Raw genomic sequence first — 16,011 nt, 5'->3', positions numbered from 1 at the left:
TATTCAAATCAAAATTGAAGACTGGTATGGGAAGGAGCATAGTATACATAGAGGCCATGGAAATAATGTGTTTCCATATTTCAACTGCAGGAAATGAGATAAAGAGTAGAGACATATACAAAAACTTTGATCCCATTTCACAAAAAGGAATGGTAGTAGAATGTGCATCCATGGTGACTCCCCATCATTATAGCTGATGTGGCGGCCACTGCACTCGCTCCGGTGGGCAAGGCACCGGAGCAGGATGTGCGATGAAGGTCGGGATCTTGTTGCCCGGCATCACCACCGATACTTCTCTTGCATTTACACTTATCTGCAGCCATTTTATTCTGTTAAGTTCTATATGTTGTATACAAATGTCACACTTGTTATATGCTCAAAGCCTCAAATTAGTACTTCTCCTCCACAAATTATAAGCAAAACAAACACAAAAGAGAATAGAACAATCGAAGCAACAATTAGTAATGCCATTCTCTTTTAAGTAACCTATAAGATGCTCTTGTGGTCACAGTAGATAAACACAATGACAACAACATTATCTAGAAAAGTAATCTGATTAGGACAATTCAATTAAAAAACATAGGCAAGTAATATAATTGAAGGTGGGGTTGTATTATTGAAAATAGGAAGAGAGAAAAAACAAAGGGAAATAGAAGGTTGGGGGGGTGTCCCCAAAACAGGGATTCGGCACGCGGGGAATCATAAATATAGGTATGTGATGGTCCAAATATTAAATCAAGTGGGTCTTTATCCAAGAATGAACAATCTCATTTATTTACAAGATTATAGAAGAATAATATAGAATTGAGAATAGCTACACTTGCCATCAATGTAACTAGGGACCATTTCCAAAATAATGAAATATCTCTATTCTCCCTGCACCATCACATGCACTTCTTATTCTTCTTTTTTTTTAAAACATAGGATTATTAGCAAGTTCATGTAATGAAAAAAAAATCAAGGTTTCTAGTAATTGTAAAGAGACTCACTTTAGGAGATGAGGGGTATCGGAGCTTGGAATTGAAGGCAACAATATGATTCTGGGACTCGAGGTCGGAGAGGCGGCGGCGGGAATCGAGGGGAGAGGTGGTTCTGAGGAACTTCTCGAAGATGGCCATGACAAGGAACATGGAGATGAGGATGGCGGTGGCGACGAAGCCAAACGACACCGCATTGACAGAGTTGTCGAAGTGGGTCCAATGATCATCTTTCTGGATGTAGAGGGGAGCGCCGCCAGGGGTCGGCGCCCAACCGCCCCAACCCTCTTCTACCACGCCCATTAATGATTGTAACTCTTTGGTTCGGAAATGAGGGGAAGGTTTTTTAATTTGCAGGGTTTTATTGGGGGTTTTGTCGTGCCATCAAAGTAGTACCAGTCTTTTAATTGAAAGCACCACCCACCACTACTACTCAAATTAGATTCTCTCTCGAGATAGAGAAAGTGAAAAGCTCGCCGGAAGTTGAAAAATTGAAGGCTGCTTTGGGATTTGAGAGGTGTGTGAGAGAGAGAGAGTGAAGTAGTGAAATACACCTTGGAATTGTAGCTGTGCTCTATTTCTGTTTAGAATCGAAAGCAACGTCATCAAATATATATAGTTGACTCGCAGTTGCCCAACTTAATTTTTTTTTAAATAAATACTAATACAAATAATTACTACTCCAGAAAATAGAATCAAACATAAGATTACCACTCTTAATCAGCAATCACACGTACTGCACTTTTTTCTGAGAATATTTAGACCATTTTTTAATATCCAAAAGAGATAATTACAATTTAAATCTCTTGTCAGTAAACAAAAACTATCATGCAAATTTTTATAATTATCGTGTGTATTTTTTTTTTACTTTCAACTTAAACGTAACCATTTATTCAGTGGATCAATAGTAAATATCGAATTTTAACAATACTTTAGTGTGGTATTGTTGACTTTTTCAAAATTAGTAACCAACGAATAATTATTGAGTTTCAACCATACTTTGTCTGCCCTAGTTAATCACTTAATCTTTCTCTCTATGTGTGCGTGTGTTTACTACTATCACTCATTTCCTTTCGTTTCATATTAATAGAGTCATTTTTTTGGATATTGATATTAAGAAAAAAAGTGTGTAATATATAAATAAAAAGATTAATAAAATAGAAAAGAAGAAAAGTAGAAATAATAAAGTAATTAAGAGAGAAAGAAAGACAAGTAAGATGGAGAAAATGTGTTATTACTTTTTATTAAAAAAATAAATAAGTACTACTATGAAACGTCCTAAATGAAAAATGACTCTTGCAGCAAGATCTGTTCCTCTGTTGCCAGTTGTGCTATCACTGCGAACTAAATAAACTGCACCTACATATTAGGAAGTTTAATGTGAGTTTAACTAATCTATTAAAATGAGTATAATCCAAATCCAATCATAGTGAATCTAAGATGATGAGTAGTTCGATCCTACGTAGACATGCACAAACCGGTTCAGACGGGCCGGTTAAGGGTCGAGGTATTGTTGAACAGTGAACCGGCGGTTCAACGGTTCCAACGGCGCATTCCGGGCTAGGGTCCGTAGGGCTGCAGGCTAGGGTTGAAGAAAACCGGCGGTTTTCGTCAGAAACTGCCGGTTTCCACCGGTTCCGGTGACTTTTCGGGTGGCAGGTCGTAGGGTGCAGGGCGTAGGCCTGAAAACCGGTCAGAAACAGCCGGTTTTCGGAAACCGGCGGTTTCCGTCAGAAAACCGTGGACTGAACCGCCGGTTTGTGGTTGAACTGCCGGTTCAGGCGGTAAATCGGGGATTTCTGCCGAATTTGAAATTTCAATTTTTTTATTTCTTCCAATTTTACTCCTATAAATACCCCACTTCCCCCTCATTTCTACTACCTCATTCTTGTGTTAACAAGGATTTCCTTCTCTCAATCTTCATTTCTCTATTCTCTCTAATTGCTCAAGTTGTTTACTAGTTTCTACTTACTACTATATTTGTTGTTGTTCTCGTAATTTACCACGTATTCCATACTCCATACATATTCCATCCATACTACTTTCATTTATTACTATGTCTTATTCTCGTGGTGGACCGGGACGTGGTGATCGGAGCAAGGGAATTGCCCAAGATCAAAGTACTAGTCGTCCCTCAAAATCAAGGCGACCTAGTCGTCGAGAAATTATGGAAGAGGTTTCCCGAGTGCAGGCTGAACGCATACAAGTAAGTAATGAAAAATTATTTTTACAATTCATATTTTATAATTTCATAAAATTGAGTTTATAAATTTTTTTTGTGTTCGTACTTATAACTTCAACTTATATAATATTGATAGATAGAAGAATATCATAGGACCGCCTTGCTACTCGATGAAATGCAACAAGGTGGGGGTAGGGGAGGTGGTTCCCAACAAGATGATGAGTACGACGTGGCTATATCGTCAGACTCGGACAACAATGAGGATAGATCTCATTCTCGTATTCCATCTAGCACCGGCGGAAATGAGGAGATGCCTCCCCCTCCACCCACTAACACTGCAAAAGCTTTGAAATCTGATATTTTTTTCAAACACTACAAGAAGGTCCCGGTGGTGATTCCAACTCCTCATGATCCGCACTCTCAAGAAGAGACATCGGCGTTTCATGCGTATTGCAACTATTGCGATAAAGACTACAAATTCTCGAGTGGTGGGGGATATGGCACCCTCCGTCGCCATTTGGTGACAAAGCATCCGGTAGAATGTGGCACTACCTCTACCCAACTAAACTTCCAACCTGGTGGCTCGGGTTCGTCAGGTACGCCTCTTTTTAAATATGATCAAAAAAAATTCTGATGTTATGACTAGATGGGCGACAATTAAGAATTTTCCTTTTAACGTTTATGATGACAAAAAATTTGAGGTTACTATGCAAAGTGGTTTAAACGTAGCTATCAAAAGAATAGATAGAATGACCATTCAACGATCTACTGTTAGGCAATGTTTAGAGAAAAAGGTTGAATTATCACGTTATTTAGTTAACTTGGGCCACAAAGTGAACATTTGCTTAGATGTGTAGACTGATTGTTTTAACCGTCATTCATACATGGGCATTACGGTTCACTTTGTGGACAATAGTTGGACTTTAAACAAGCGTTTAATAGGTTTTAGAGAATTTGAAACTCCACACACTGCACCCGAAATTGCTTCTTTGATTATACAAGTTTTGAATGAGTTTCAATTATGCAACAAGATATTTTCTATTTGTTTTGATAATGCAACTACTAACACCGCAAGTATTAGCGATTTGATTGCGGCTTGTGCTTCGGTAATTGGAGGTAAGTATTTTCATCAAAGATGCATTTATCATATTTTAAATTTATGCGTACAAAATGCGCTTGAATTATGGCAAAAGCACGTTTCTCCTATTAGAACTGCAGCTAGATTAATCCATCAAAAACCAGCTATTGGCAAAGCATGAAAGAAATATTGCCATCAAAAGAATGTTAGATATACGAATTTTACTATGGATGTGTCTCATAGATGGAATTCGACATATGATTGTCTGAATTCTACTTTGACACATAAAGATTCTTTATGTGATTTTTTTAGAACCTATCCCGTTCATGATTTATATCTTTCGCATAGTTGTTGGGAACATAGTGTGGCTTTATTTAAATTGTTTAAATATTTTAAAAATGCTACTGTTGAATTGTCGGGTGTTTATTATTACACTGTTGTTCGTGTTTTAGAGCATTGCATGTATATATCACTTGGTTTTAAAACTGCAATGAAAATGCTTCATCTTCACCTGAATTAATGTGTGTTTTATATTATATGATTGAAAAATAGCTCAAGTATTTCAGTGAGATTCCAACCGTGTTTTTGATTGCAAAGGTATTTGGATCCAAAATGGAAATTAGCCGGTACCTCTAGGATTTTAGATTTTTATTATAACAATTTGAGTTCAATTGATCTTGGTCCCCTTCAAGCAATCCAATCCGATACCAGTGACGAATTTGGAGTAGACCTCTCAGAAACCTTTCAAATAACCCTCCCGGACCGGTCCATTAACCAACAAACCTTTGAGTTTAACTTGCGCGCTCTCTACACCTAATATGAAACCAAGTATAACAATACCCACCAAGTCAGAAGACCCCCCTCCTCCACAACATAACTATGGCTTTGCATTTCAAGCCGATTATGATGACCCCGACGCACAATCACAACTAGCCGACTATACAGCTACAACACCGGCGGAAGGTCCTCAGGTATGGTAAGTGAATTAGATTTATATTTCGATTCACTGTTTTCCTTTGGTGATGAAGGTCCTACTCCTCCCGCCCAAATCGATGTCCTCAATTGATGGGGAACCCACGAGAAAGATTTTCTCATCCTTGCGTCAATGGCCAAGAAGATTTTTTCTGTTCCGGCTTCCACTGTCGTCGTCAAGTCCGCTTTTAGTGTTGGCTCGCGTGTGTTGGATGAATCAAGAAGTAAGCTCTCGGCAAAAAATATGGAAGTCGTGATGTTACTTGATGATTTGGCCAAAGCTGATGTCCGAGAACAAGAAAATGATTGGGATGATCGTCAGGAGGGATCACAAGATGAATTCACCGGGGATGAATCGTAGGCCAGCCGTCAACCGCCGCCGGCCAAGCCAAATAGGTAAGTAAGGTAAGAGAACTACGTGGGCTTTGATTCCCTAATGCAAATGAGTATTGGGGATACGTAGGCACCTCAACTTAAATTTTAAATTTAAGTTGAGCTCAAGTCCTTTTTCATTTTTTCATTACATAATTGTATTTGTATATACTCTAGTTGATGAAGTAGATTTGTCTATACGGCTAAATCCGGGAAACTTTTGACAATTCTACTATAATTATTGATTGTTAGACTAAACTCAATATTTAAAGTTGAATTGCTAAATGCGTCCTTAATTTAGTTATGTAGAAAGATCTCCTTCGCCAATTAAGAGTATATATACTTATAAGTTTTTTTATAAGAACTTCTACGTCGTTTTTGTCATTTGTAATTAGCTTCGTTGTTGACTAGTAGTCTCGTTTGTATTTAAATTTTTGTTTAAGACTTCAAGACCTCAAGGTTTTTTCGATTTGTAATTGTTGTAAACGTGTAATTTCAATAAAATTGCAACTTTAATCGTATTTTTTTGAATTTTATTTACGCACATTTCATATATAAACAAATAAAAATAATGCAAAAAAATCAATCGAACTATTGAAAGGTGCTGAAGCTACAGTAGTTAAATTAGAAATGTTTACAGTAAAATCAATCGACACAAATAAACGAATAAACGAAGAAATGTTTACAGTAAAATCAATCGACATAAAGCAAGGAACACTCAAAAATCATAAATTAGAAACAATACCACTCAATTCTACAACATATACAAAATATCATAACCCAACGCGGCTACGCCAAGCAATCAAACTATTTAATCTTAAATTGAATAAATATTACACGATGGAGTAGTAATTTAATTGAAAAATGCAAAAAATAATAAAATTGGACGAACCGTCGAACCGGCCCGGAACCGGCGGTTCAGGCCGAAAACCGGCGGTTTTGAACCGCCACGTAAACCACCGGTTTTTTGAACCGAAACCGGAACCGCCGGGACCCTTGGCGGGCCGGTTCCGGTTCATGCATATGATGAACCGTGAACCGCCGGTTCATGAATCGAAACCGGCGGTTCCGAACCGGTGTGCATGCCTAGTCCTACGCATAGGAGGCATCAGCCGTTCGGCCTATTTCGAAGGTGGTCATCTTGCTTAATGAAACATGCTTATATATGTCATAAATAGGACCAATAAATTTTGACACGACATTAAAACCCAATACGAACTTGCACGAAAAATAATATACTTTAGTTGCATAAATCCCAAATTATGTCTCAATTTTTACTATTCTACGCTTCAGCTCTTGAGAGGTGTATTTGTCCATTTAGCTTGATTTGAGGAGTGGGTTACAACACCAAACTTGTGATTTTTTAATGTTTATTTACTTTTATGATTTTTTGTGGACCAAAATCTTTGTAGTATTATTAAATCGTTGTATGTTTCGCAAAATTATTTAATTTTTGTAATGTTATCTAAAAATAAATTATTTAAATTTTGTAGTATTATTTAAAAAATATTAAATGATTTAATATTTGGAAATTAATATGCATTGGTAGTATTATTTAAAAAATATTAAATGATTTATTTGCAATCTAGCATTAAACTAAAAATATATGCTTTAAAATATTGAATGGTTGATTTTTTTCCTTCGTTACTCATTAACTTGCTTTTGCCATAAATTTTAAATGAGTGGGATGTGATCATGTGAATCCTATTAATATAATTATTGAATATAAATAAAATGAGTTAATTGAATATTAATTCCCTTTTTGTAAAAATAATGAGACTTTTTTTTTATCAATGAAAATCTAAAATAGTACACCGTAGTAAAATGAGATTAGTATGGTGAGGGATGGAGTGACGATCTTTCATTCCATCGAAATTGTAAGTTAGTAGGAGTAGTATTTTGTTTGATGATCACATGCACCAACGAAATTAAAAGTCGGCAGTAATATTTTGTTAGATGATCACATGCACCAACGTAATTATATTCGCCTTTGTCGTTTTTAATTGTTGTTTTCTTGTCAAACACACGCAATCCTGGTAGCCTTTCATCATTAAATCTGTCACTTATCAGTATCATACTAAATTATACGCGAATCTAGTGTCCTTAAGTCTCGCTATATCTATATGACTATATGTATATCCAAATTGTGATCAAAAGTTTAACTCTATCATCAATAACAATAATAATAATAATAATAATAATAATAATAATAATAATAATAATAATAATAATAATAATAATAATTAATTAATTATTATTATTATTATTATTATTATTATTATTATTATTATACTTTGATAGGATTTTGTATCCTATCGAAGTAGCAATAGAGCACTCGAACACTCGAACAATTATGAAGAACAGAACGACAATAAACGCTTCCCTACTGGAGGTTCTAGGGTTTGGAACAAGAATGAGAATATAAGTTTATTTCATATTTCTCAACGAAAATAATGCTAAACGTACCACTACTTTATAGAATCTAGAATGACTAAATAACTAAAAGATACGAGAGATAATGATATTGATATACACCAAATCCTTGACTTAGAATAAGAAATATCTTGTGATGATATCTTTAGATTTGGTGAGATGTGGTTCTTGGGCTTTTGACGTCTCTTGCTGGGATGGGCTCTACTCGACATCTGGGTTACATGGGAATGATTGGGCCGGCAGTCGTGAAGCCATGGTATCGAGCTGTTGGGCCTCGGCTAGAGCAGCTGTGACGTGAGTGTGAATTGAGTCTGGGTTGCTCGACTTTTGATGCTGCCGGTGTGGGTGTTGAGGTCCCTATCAACTCCCCCACCCATAAAAATCTCCTTGTCCTCAAGGCGAAGGGTGAAAAAACGCTGGAGGGGAAGCTCATAAACCGACGAAAAGAATGCTCGACTGACATCTGACTCGAATGCTCTTGCTCCTGGGTCAAATATGTGGATTCCGTCGGCTGCACCAAATTGAAGAGTAATACGACACACTCCGACATGGGGGCGACAAAGCGTCAGATCTTGTGTACTTAAAACCTGTATGTCCCAAAAATGGGCCAATTCATTCCTCTTATCAACAGTTCCTATAGTCCATCGATCGATGCCGACATTCACGGCTGCAGTACCCCATCTGGTAAATCCCTGAGTCAAGCAATGACAAGTTGCCACTAAGAAATCAAATGCCACTTGATTGCAACTATCATCCGGCTCAAAAGCACTCGGATCAAATATATAAACTCCATTGCTTGCACCAAATTGAAGAGATGCACAACTCCATTCAGCATTTCTAGAAAAGGACGCATCCTTCATCTTGGGATACATCAAATCCAAGGGATAACTCTCCACCTCAAGGTCAGCAGATGCGGCTGCGAAATCGATGTATCAATACTTTCACCCAACAGAATTTGACAAGACTTCATATCATCAATATAAAGCCATCCACTACGCTGTCTCTATACCGTCCCTTAACTAGTATTTGACCACTATTTGAGGGCCCCACTGTCCTTTTTTCCTCCTCCCCTTAACTAAGGGACGGAACCTGCAACGCTCCGTCCCTTAACCGTCCCTTATTCCGTCCCTTAATTACTATTCATTCAATTTTATTTTTTATTTTTTTTCCAACCCAATTCAATTTAAACAAACATAATTCATCAAAATTAAAACAACATTACAACTTAAACTTAAAAAAAAAAAGAAAAAAAGACATAATTAAAATTCTAAAAAAATAAAAATGACATAATTTATTCTTCTCCGCCAAAGTTTTCCCAAATGTGCTCAATTAGATCCTCTTGGAGTTGGGTATGGGCGCTAGAGTCGCGTGTCCTTGCCCGAATAGCCAATCGTTCTTGTATAGACGGATGCGCTCCACTTCGCGGCGGACTACTTGCGGTTGAGCTTCCGGTGGATTCGGGGTCAAACCAATTTCCCGCATCGGGTCCTTCGTCTCGGACAATCATGTTGTGCAAGATTATGCACGTATACATGATGTCGACCATGCTCTCCATGAACCACGAACGAGCCGGGGCTTTGATGATGTTGAAGCGCGCTTGGAGAACCCCGAACGCCCTCTCCACATCCTTAATGAAACATGCTTATATATGTCATAAATAGGACCAATAAATTTTGACACGACATTAAAACCCAATACGAACTTGCACGAAAAATAATATACTTTAGTTGCATAAATCCCAAATTATGTCTCAATTTTTACTATTCTACGCTTCAGCTCTTGAGAGGTGTATTTGTCCATTTAGCTTGATTTGAGGAGTGGGTTACAACACCAAACTTGTGATTTTTTAATGTTTATTTACTTTTATGATTTTTTGTGGACCAAAATCTTTGTAGTATTATTAAATCGTTGTATGTTTCGCAAAATTATTTAATTTTTGTAATCTTAAATTGAATTGAATAAATATTACACGATGGAGTAGTAATTTAATTGAAAAATGCAAAAAATAATAAAATTGGACGAACCGTCGAACCGGCCCGGAACCGACGGTTCAGGCCGAAAACCGGCGGTTTTGAACCGCCACGTAAACCACCGGTTTTTTGAACCGAAACCGGAACCGTCGGGACCCTTGGCGGGCCGGTTCCGGTTCATGCATATGATGAACCGTGAACCGCCGGTTCATGAATCGAAACCGGCGGTTCCGAACCGGTGTGCATGCCTAGTCCTACGCATAGGAGGCATCAGTCGTTCGGCCTATTTCGAAGGTGGTCATCTTGCAAAAACAATACTCCTACTCCAATACATTCTAGAAAATATCATTCATTTAACATAGCAAATGTAATACTACTCTCTTTCCCAATTTAAGAGTCCTAATTAGTTAGGGCATGAGTTTTAAAAAATATTAAAAAAAATTAGTTGAATAAGTTAGTTGAATATGAGTTTCACTTATATATATTTCTTTTATAATGAAACGTGAGTGGAATATTTTGTGAAATGTGGGGCATACTTACCATTTATGGTAAAAGTAAAATAAGACTCTTAAGTTGGGACGAACGGAAATGGCAAAACATGACTCTTAAGTTGAGACGGAGAGAGTACTATGTTAATATTTACACATATTGGAAAAAGACTTCTTAAAATCGTCACAGTTATATAAGCAGTAAAATGGGTTCATGGGTCCTTAGATAGTTGAAAATCGATTGCACAATATGTATAAATTATTTAAAAAGTGGAGTAATACATGTTATTGTGAATTTGTGATTAAAAAAATTAAAATGATTACACAATTTATCAAGAGAACATTGCAAGATTTCAAATCTCTAGTAATGGATAGGTGGAAGTTTAATTGCTTAGTCGTCAATTAGTACTGTTATTAATAATATATAGCAGTTGACATTTATTACTTTGACAAACATGTGTATTTATCTTTAATATCTATAATTGATTCTCTAATTCTTTTTATTCCCTTGTTACTCTTTCCATCTCTATCCATCTTTTAGTCTCCTATCACCGTTGGTGCAATTGCTTTCAGCAATATCTATACACTGAAAAATAATGGTATAATCTCCTTATAAGGCACCGATCATCAGATATTGCCATTGAATTTATATACATGATCACATTTTTGAGAAGATTTTTATTTGAACCTAGCTATACAAATAGTGTCGTTATATTTAGTCTTAGGGTTTAAGACTTGTTTGCCCTTTTGGGTGTCACCATCATTGCCGAAATGCTTAGCAAACACGTACGACCACATTAATTAATGGTGTGTATATTAATTTATCTTTATATAGCCTAATCTAAGACATGGAGGGCAAAGTATACTAATTCATGTACTACTTACACATGACTCATGTTCCTTTTCCTTTCAACCATGGAATTATTATCACATTTGCCACACGAGTTTTCATCAACTTTGGAGTATATTGTCACATGCAAATTAAGGAGCACAATTAATTTCGTGAATTAGTGAGAAGAAACCGTTGCTTTGTCCATTTCGATATAAACATTTATCACTAATAAAATGCTTACTACATAAAAATTGTTTATTTTTTTCCCTAAAACTGTATACTGCTATTATTGATCAAGGCCGACTCCAACTTAGGATTGAAAATATTAATGTACCGGTGAATTTATAGGTAACTGAGTCGTAACACTATGACTATAACAAATAGTCTTTGTGAAGACAATAAGGCCATCTGCAACGCTGTCTCTTATCCGTCCCTTAACCGTCTATTAAATTACTATTCTTGGGCCTCACTGTACTTTTTTACTCTATTTCTTAATTAAGGGACAGAATCTGCAACCCTCCATCTCTTATCCGTCCCTTAACCGTCTCTTAAATTACTATTTATTCAATTTCATTTTTATTTTTATTTCCAACAAATTCAATTAATAAAAACACACTTCATTAAATAAAATAAAATTACAATATAAAATTCGTAAAATCCTAAAAAAATTAAAAATACATAATTTAATAATTTCCTCCGCCAAATTTTGCTCAAATGTGCTCCATTAGATCATCTTGGAGTTGAGTGTGGGCGGTAGAGTCATGTGTCCTTGCCCGAATAGACAACCGTTCTTGTATAGACGGATGCACTCCACTGCGAGGCGGACTACTTGCAGTAGAGCTTGTTGGTTTCTGGGATTACAAAGATAACTACCGGGCGTAATACAACCCAAAAGAAAGGAAAGGAAGAACTGAACTTAAAAATACAACGTATAATCGAAACTACTAAACCAGTGTGATTAGCCGAGTCGAGGAGGCCTCTTCCCGCAAGACGAGATACGCCCCGGTAGTGCTCTTCGGTTTGGCGTGTCGTCCCCAAAGGTAAAACGGCTACGTCTCTATTGATGCAGCACCGCAATCAACAGAGCTCCGGCGAACTGGATGGAGGAGAGGGCAGAGCTTCGACAGAAAAAACTATGCAGGGAGAGGGAGAGAGCTTATGATGCAGAATGCTTTTTGAATTGTGTAGTGATGCATGGAATGGCTGGCCTATTTATAGGCTCAGTCCACTGCAGGGGGTCAACAGCCATGATGGCTGTCATCATGGCAATTCGTAACCGACGTCGGTTACAGACGTGTGGCAGGAGTGTGCCATCCGTGTGTGGAGCGTGTGGATTTCTCACGTGGCAACCGTGACTGTGCCTCGCTTGACGACGTGTCAAGCCACTTGGATTGCTGACTCGGCGGTGGTCCAAAAAGAATAGTTTGGGCCAAGCACCAAGCCCAAAGACCACCCAAAGACCAATTGCCAAGATCCAAGATCCAAGTCCAAGTCCAAGTCCAAGTCCAAGTCCAAGTCCAAGATCGAGATCGAGATCGGGATCGGGATCGGGATCGGGCTCGAGGCCCGAGGCCCGAGGCCCGCGGCCCGCGCCCGCGACCACGAGCACGAGCACGAGCACGAGCACGTGCACGGGCACGGGCACGGGCTCGGGCTCGGGCGGGCGGGCGGCGGCGGCGCGCGCGTGTGCGCGCGTGTGGGCTCTTTCACCCATCTTGGTCCACTATAATTATTAAGTAACATAAAGTCACTTAATTTATACACATTAAAGATGTGTTAATCCTCCAATGTGGGATAATTAACACTAGTTAATTATTCCCTAAGCTCCATCTCCAAGCTTTAATTAAAAGCTAATTATGCCCAACTTTAATCCACTATTTCTCACTCACCGGAAATCGGATTTGAGAAAGTGAATATACTACATTTACCTACGTAAAATGTAGATCGACGCTATGTCATTTAATTTCACAAAATTAAATGTCTCGTCACATTTATTATTTGGTCAAAATCCATTGACCGGGCATATTTAATCCATGATTTTTTACAATCCCCCACATGAGTGGAAATAGCCGAATGCATATGCATGCAGACACAAGCTCAACCCTCGCGAGGTATATAAGCATAAGGATAGGTAGTTGTTGACTTTGAACCCTCCATAGTCGACACCATCGGATACACAGGCGGCTTAGTAGCGCGATGCTTTGAACTAATCCCCCACGGCGTGCACCGAGACAATGGTGTTAACACTTAAACACCTCAACCTCATCCGTTCTCACGTTTTGTGTCCATTGCGGTCTTGGACACCACTTTGGATTCATAAGTGCGTTTTTTTATGAAGCGACCACACTTCGCACTTACGTAGGTGATTCTTAGTCAAGTACCTTGCCATACTTGGTCTCTTTGAGAATTCCATCTCTTTGAGATCCTTAAGAACCATTAAAAGTCATAGACTTAGCCTTTACCACGAGGCAAGTTCTCCAACACTCTATTGCTCTCTAGGGAATAGATATAGTTTGAGTGTTTTTCCATGAACTCTCATAGCTTAGTTGTCCCTTTGAACCAAGTTCTTGGGATCTCCAGTCATCATGGTTGGGTTACCACTATGACAATTCTTTAGTTTGTGGATTTCAAACCCATTCCCTCTAGCAACTTATTCATTTGATCACGGTTTAACCCTTTGGTTAGCGGATCCGCTAGATTATCTATTGACTTCACATAGTCAATTGTAATCACCCCTGTTGTGATCAAATGTCTCACGGTGTTATGTCGTCGACGTATATGTCGAGACTTACCGTTATAGAAACCATTGTTTGCCCTTCCAATAGCCGCTTGGCTATCGCAGTGAATCAGCACTGGTGGCACTGGCTTAGACCAACATGGAATGTCTTCAAGGAAGTTCTTAAGCCACTCGGCTTCCTCACCAGCCTTATCCAAGGCAATGAACTCCGATTCCATTGTTGATCGGGCTATACAGGTCTGTTTTGTGGATTTCCACGATACAGCACCACCCCCAATAGTAAAGACATATCCACTTGTTGAAAGTGAGTCTCTATTATCGGATATCCAATTGGCATCACAGTACCCTTCAAGCACCGGGGGGTATCTCGAGAAGTGTAGCCCAAGATTTTGAGTGTGTTTTAAATATCTCAAAACCCTCACAAGAGCTCTCCAATGCTCTTTGCTTGGATTGCTCGTGTAACGACTTAACTTGTTCACGGCACAAGCAATGTCAGGTCGAGTGCAATTAGTCAAGTACATAATGCACCCGATGACCCGTGCATACTCTTCTTGTGCAACGGGCTCGCCTTTGTTTTTGCTCAAGTGAACGTCGAGTTCAATTGGAGTCTTAACCGGCGCGCCATCATAGGCTTTGAATTTATTCAATATCTTCTCAACATAATGTGATTGTGTTAAGATGATTCCATCATTCGTTCTTAGAATCTTCATTCCAAGAATTACATCGGCTAGACCCATGTCTTTCATGTCAAAGTTTCTCTTTAACATGGCCTTTGTATCGTTAATTACTTGAGTGTTGCTACCCAAGATTAACATATCATCAACGTAGAGACACACTATAACATGACCGTTATTAGTGCTCTTGATGTAGACACATTTGTCGCACTCGTTGATTTTAAACCCATTTGATAACATCACATTATCAAACTTCAAGTGCCATTGCAATGGCGCTTGTTTCAATCCATATAGGGATTTCACGAGCTTGCATACCTTTTTCTCTTGTCCAGGTACTACAAACCCTTCGGGTTGTTCCATGTAGATTTCGTCTTCTAGTTCACCATTCAGAAACGCGGTCTTTACATCCATTTGATGAATCTCGAGATTGTGCAATGCAGCAATAGCGAGAAGCACCCGGATAGATGTAATCCTTGTTACAGGTGAATAGGTATCGAAGAAGTCATGTCCTTCTTTTTGTTTAAAACCCTTTACTACTAATCGGGCTTTATACTTATCAACTGTTCCATCGGCCTTAAACTTTCTTTTAAGAACCCATTTGCATCCTAAAGGTTTAGCACCTTCGGGCAAATCAACCAACACCCATGTGTGGTTTAGCAAAATTGAATCAATTTCGCTTTGAACAGCTTCTCTCCAATGCAGCCCGTCTGGGCCAGCAAAGGCTACTTTTATCGATGTTGGTTCTTCATCCAACATGAAAGCAATGTAGTCAGGACCAAAAGTTTTTGGTGTTCTGACTCTATTACCACGTCTTAGTACTGTATCTTTTGGATCGGGCCTTGCACGCTTGCGCGATTCAGGTTCCGCATCTGTTGATTTAGAACTAGTGGCTTCTTCTTCCACTTGTTTAGAACTAGTGGCTTCTTCAATTCTTGTCTCAGAATTGGTTGATACTTTTTCCTTATCTTTGCAAGGAAAGGTATTTTCGAGAAATACAGCATTCCTCGACTCAATTGTTGTTCCTACTGTGATAGTCGATATTTCAGACTTGTGAACAACAAATCGATATGCACTACTGTTAAGTGCATATCCAATGAAGATGCAATCAACCGTCTTAGGTCCGATTGTAACTTCTTTGGGCGGAGGAACCATCACCTTTGCCAAACACCCCCACACTTTGAGGTATTTGTAGGATGGCTTCCTTCCCTTCCACAACTCATAAGGAGTAACATCTTTTCCTTTGAGAGGGATTTTATTCAAGATATAGTTTGCTGTCAAAACAGCTTCCCCCCACAT

General features: G+C 38.4%; 1 protein-coding gene across 1 annotated transcript; it reads right to left on the bottom strand.

Moving 5' to 3' along the window:
* LOC121743607 lies at positions 1-1,577 on the bottom strand. The gene is made up of 2 exons (XM_042136935.1): positions 990-1,577; positions 1-313 (listed from the first exon to the last, which is right to left on the bottom strand). Exons 1-2 carry the CDS (start codon positions 1,278-1,280, stop codon positions 188-190), a joined length of 417 nt encoding a protein of 138 aa, XP_041992869.1. The 5' UTR covers positions 1,281-1,577; the 3' UTR covers positions 1-187.
* Positions 1,578-16,011: the final 14,434 nt, after the last annotated feature.

Source organism: Salvia splendens, chromosome 8 (genome assembly GCF_004379255.2).
Source record: "Salvia splendens isolate huo1 chromosome 8, SspV2, whole genome shotgun sequence".
NCBI classification, from domain to species: domain Eukaryota; kingdom Viridiplantae; phylum Streptophyta; class Magnoliopsida; order Lamiales; family Lamiaceae; genus Salvia; species Salvia splendens.
This window is presented reverse-complemented; position numbering and strand designations above follow the sequence as displayed.

Coding starts and splice junctions, on each gene's coding strand:
- LOC121743607 (XM_042136935.1), bottom strand. CDS start 1,280: ATGGGCGTGGTAGAAGAGGGTTGGGGCGGTTGGGCGCCGACCCCTGGC. Junction 314..989: donor GATACCCCTCATCTCCTAAA/GTGAGTCTCTTT, acceptor AAATGGCTGCAG/ATAAGTGTAAATGCAAGAGA.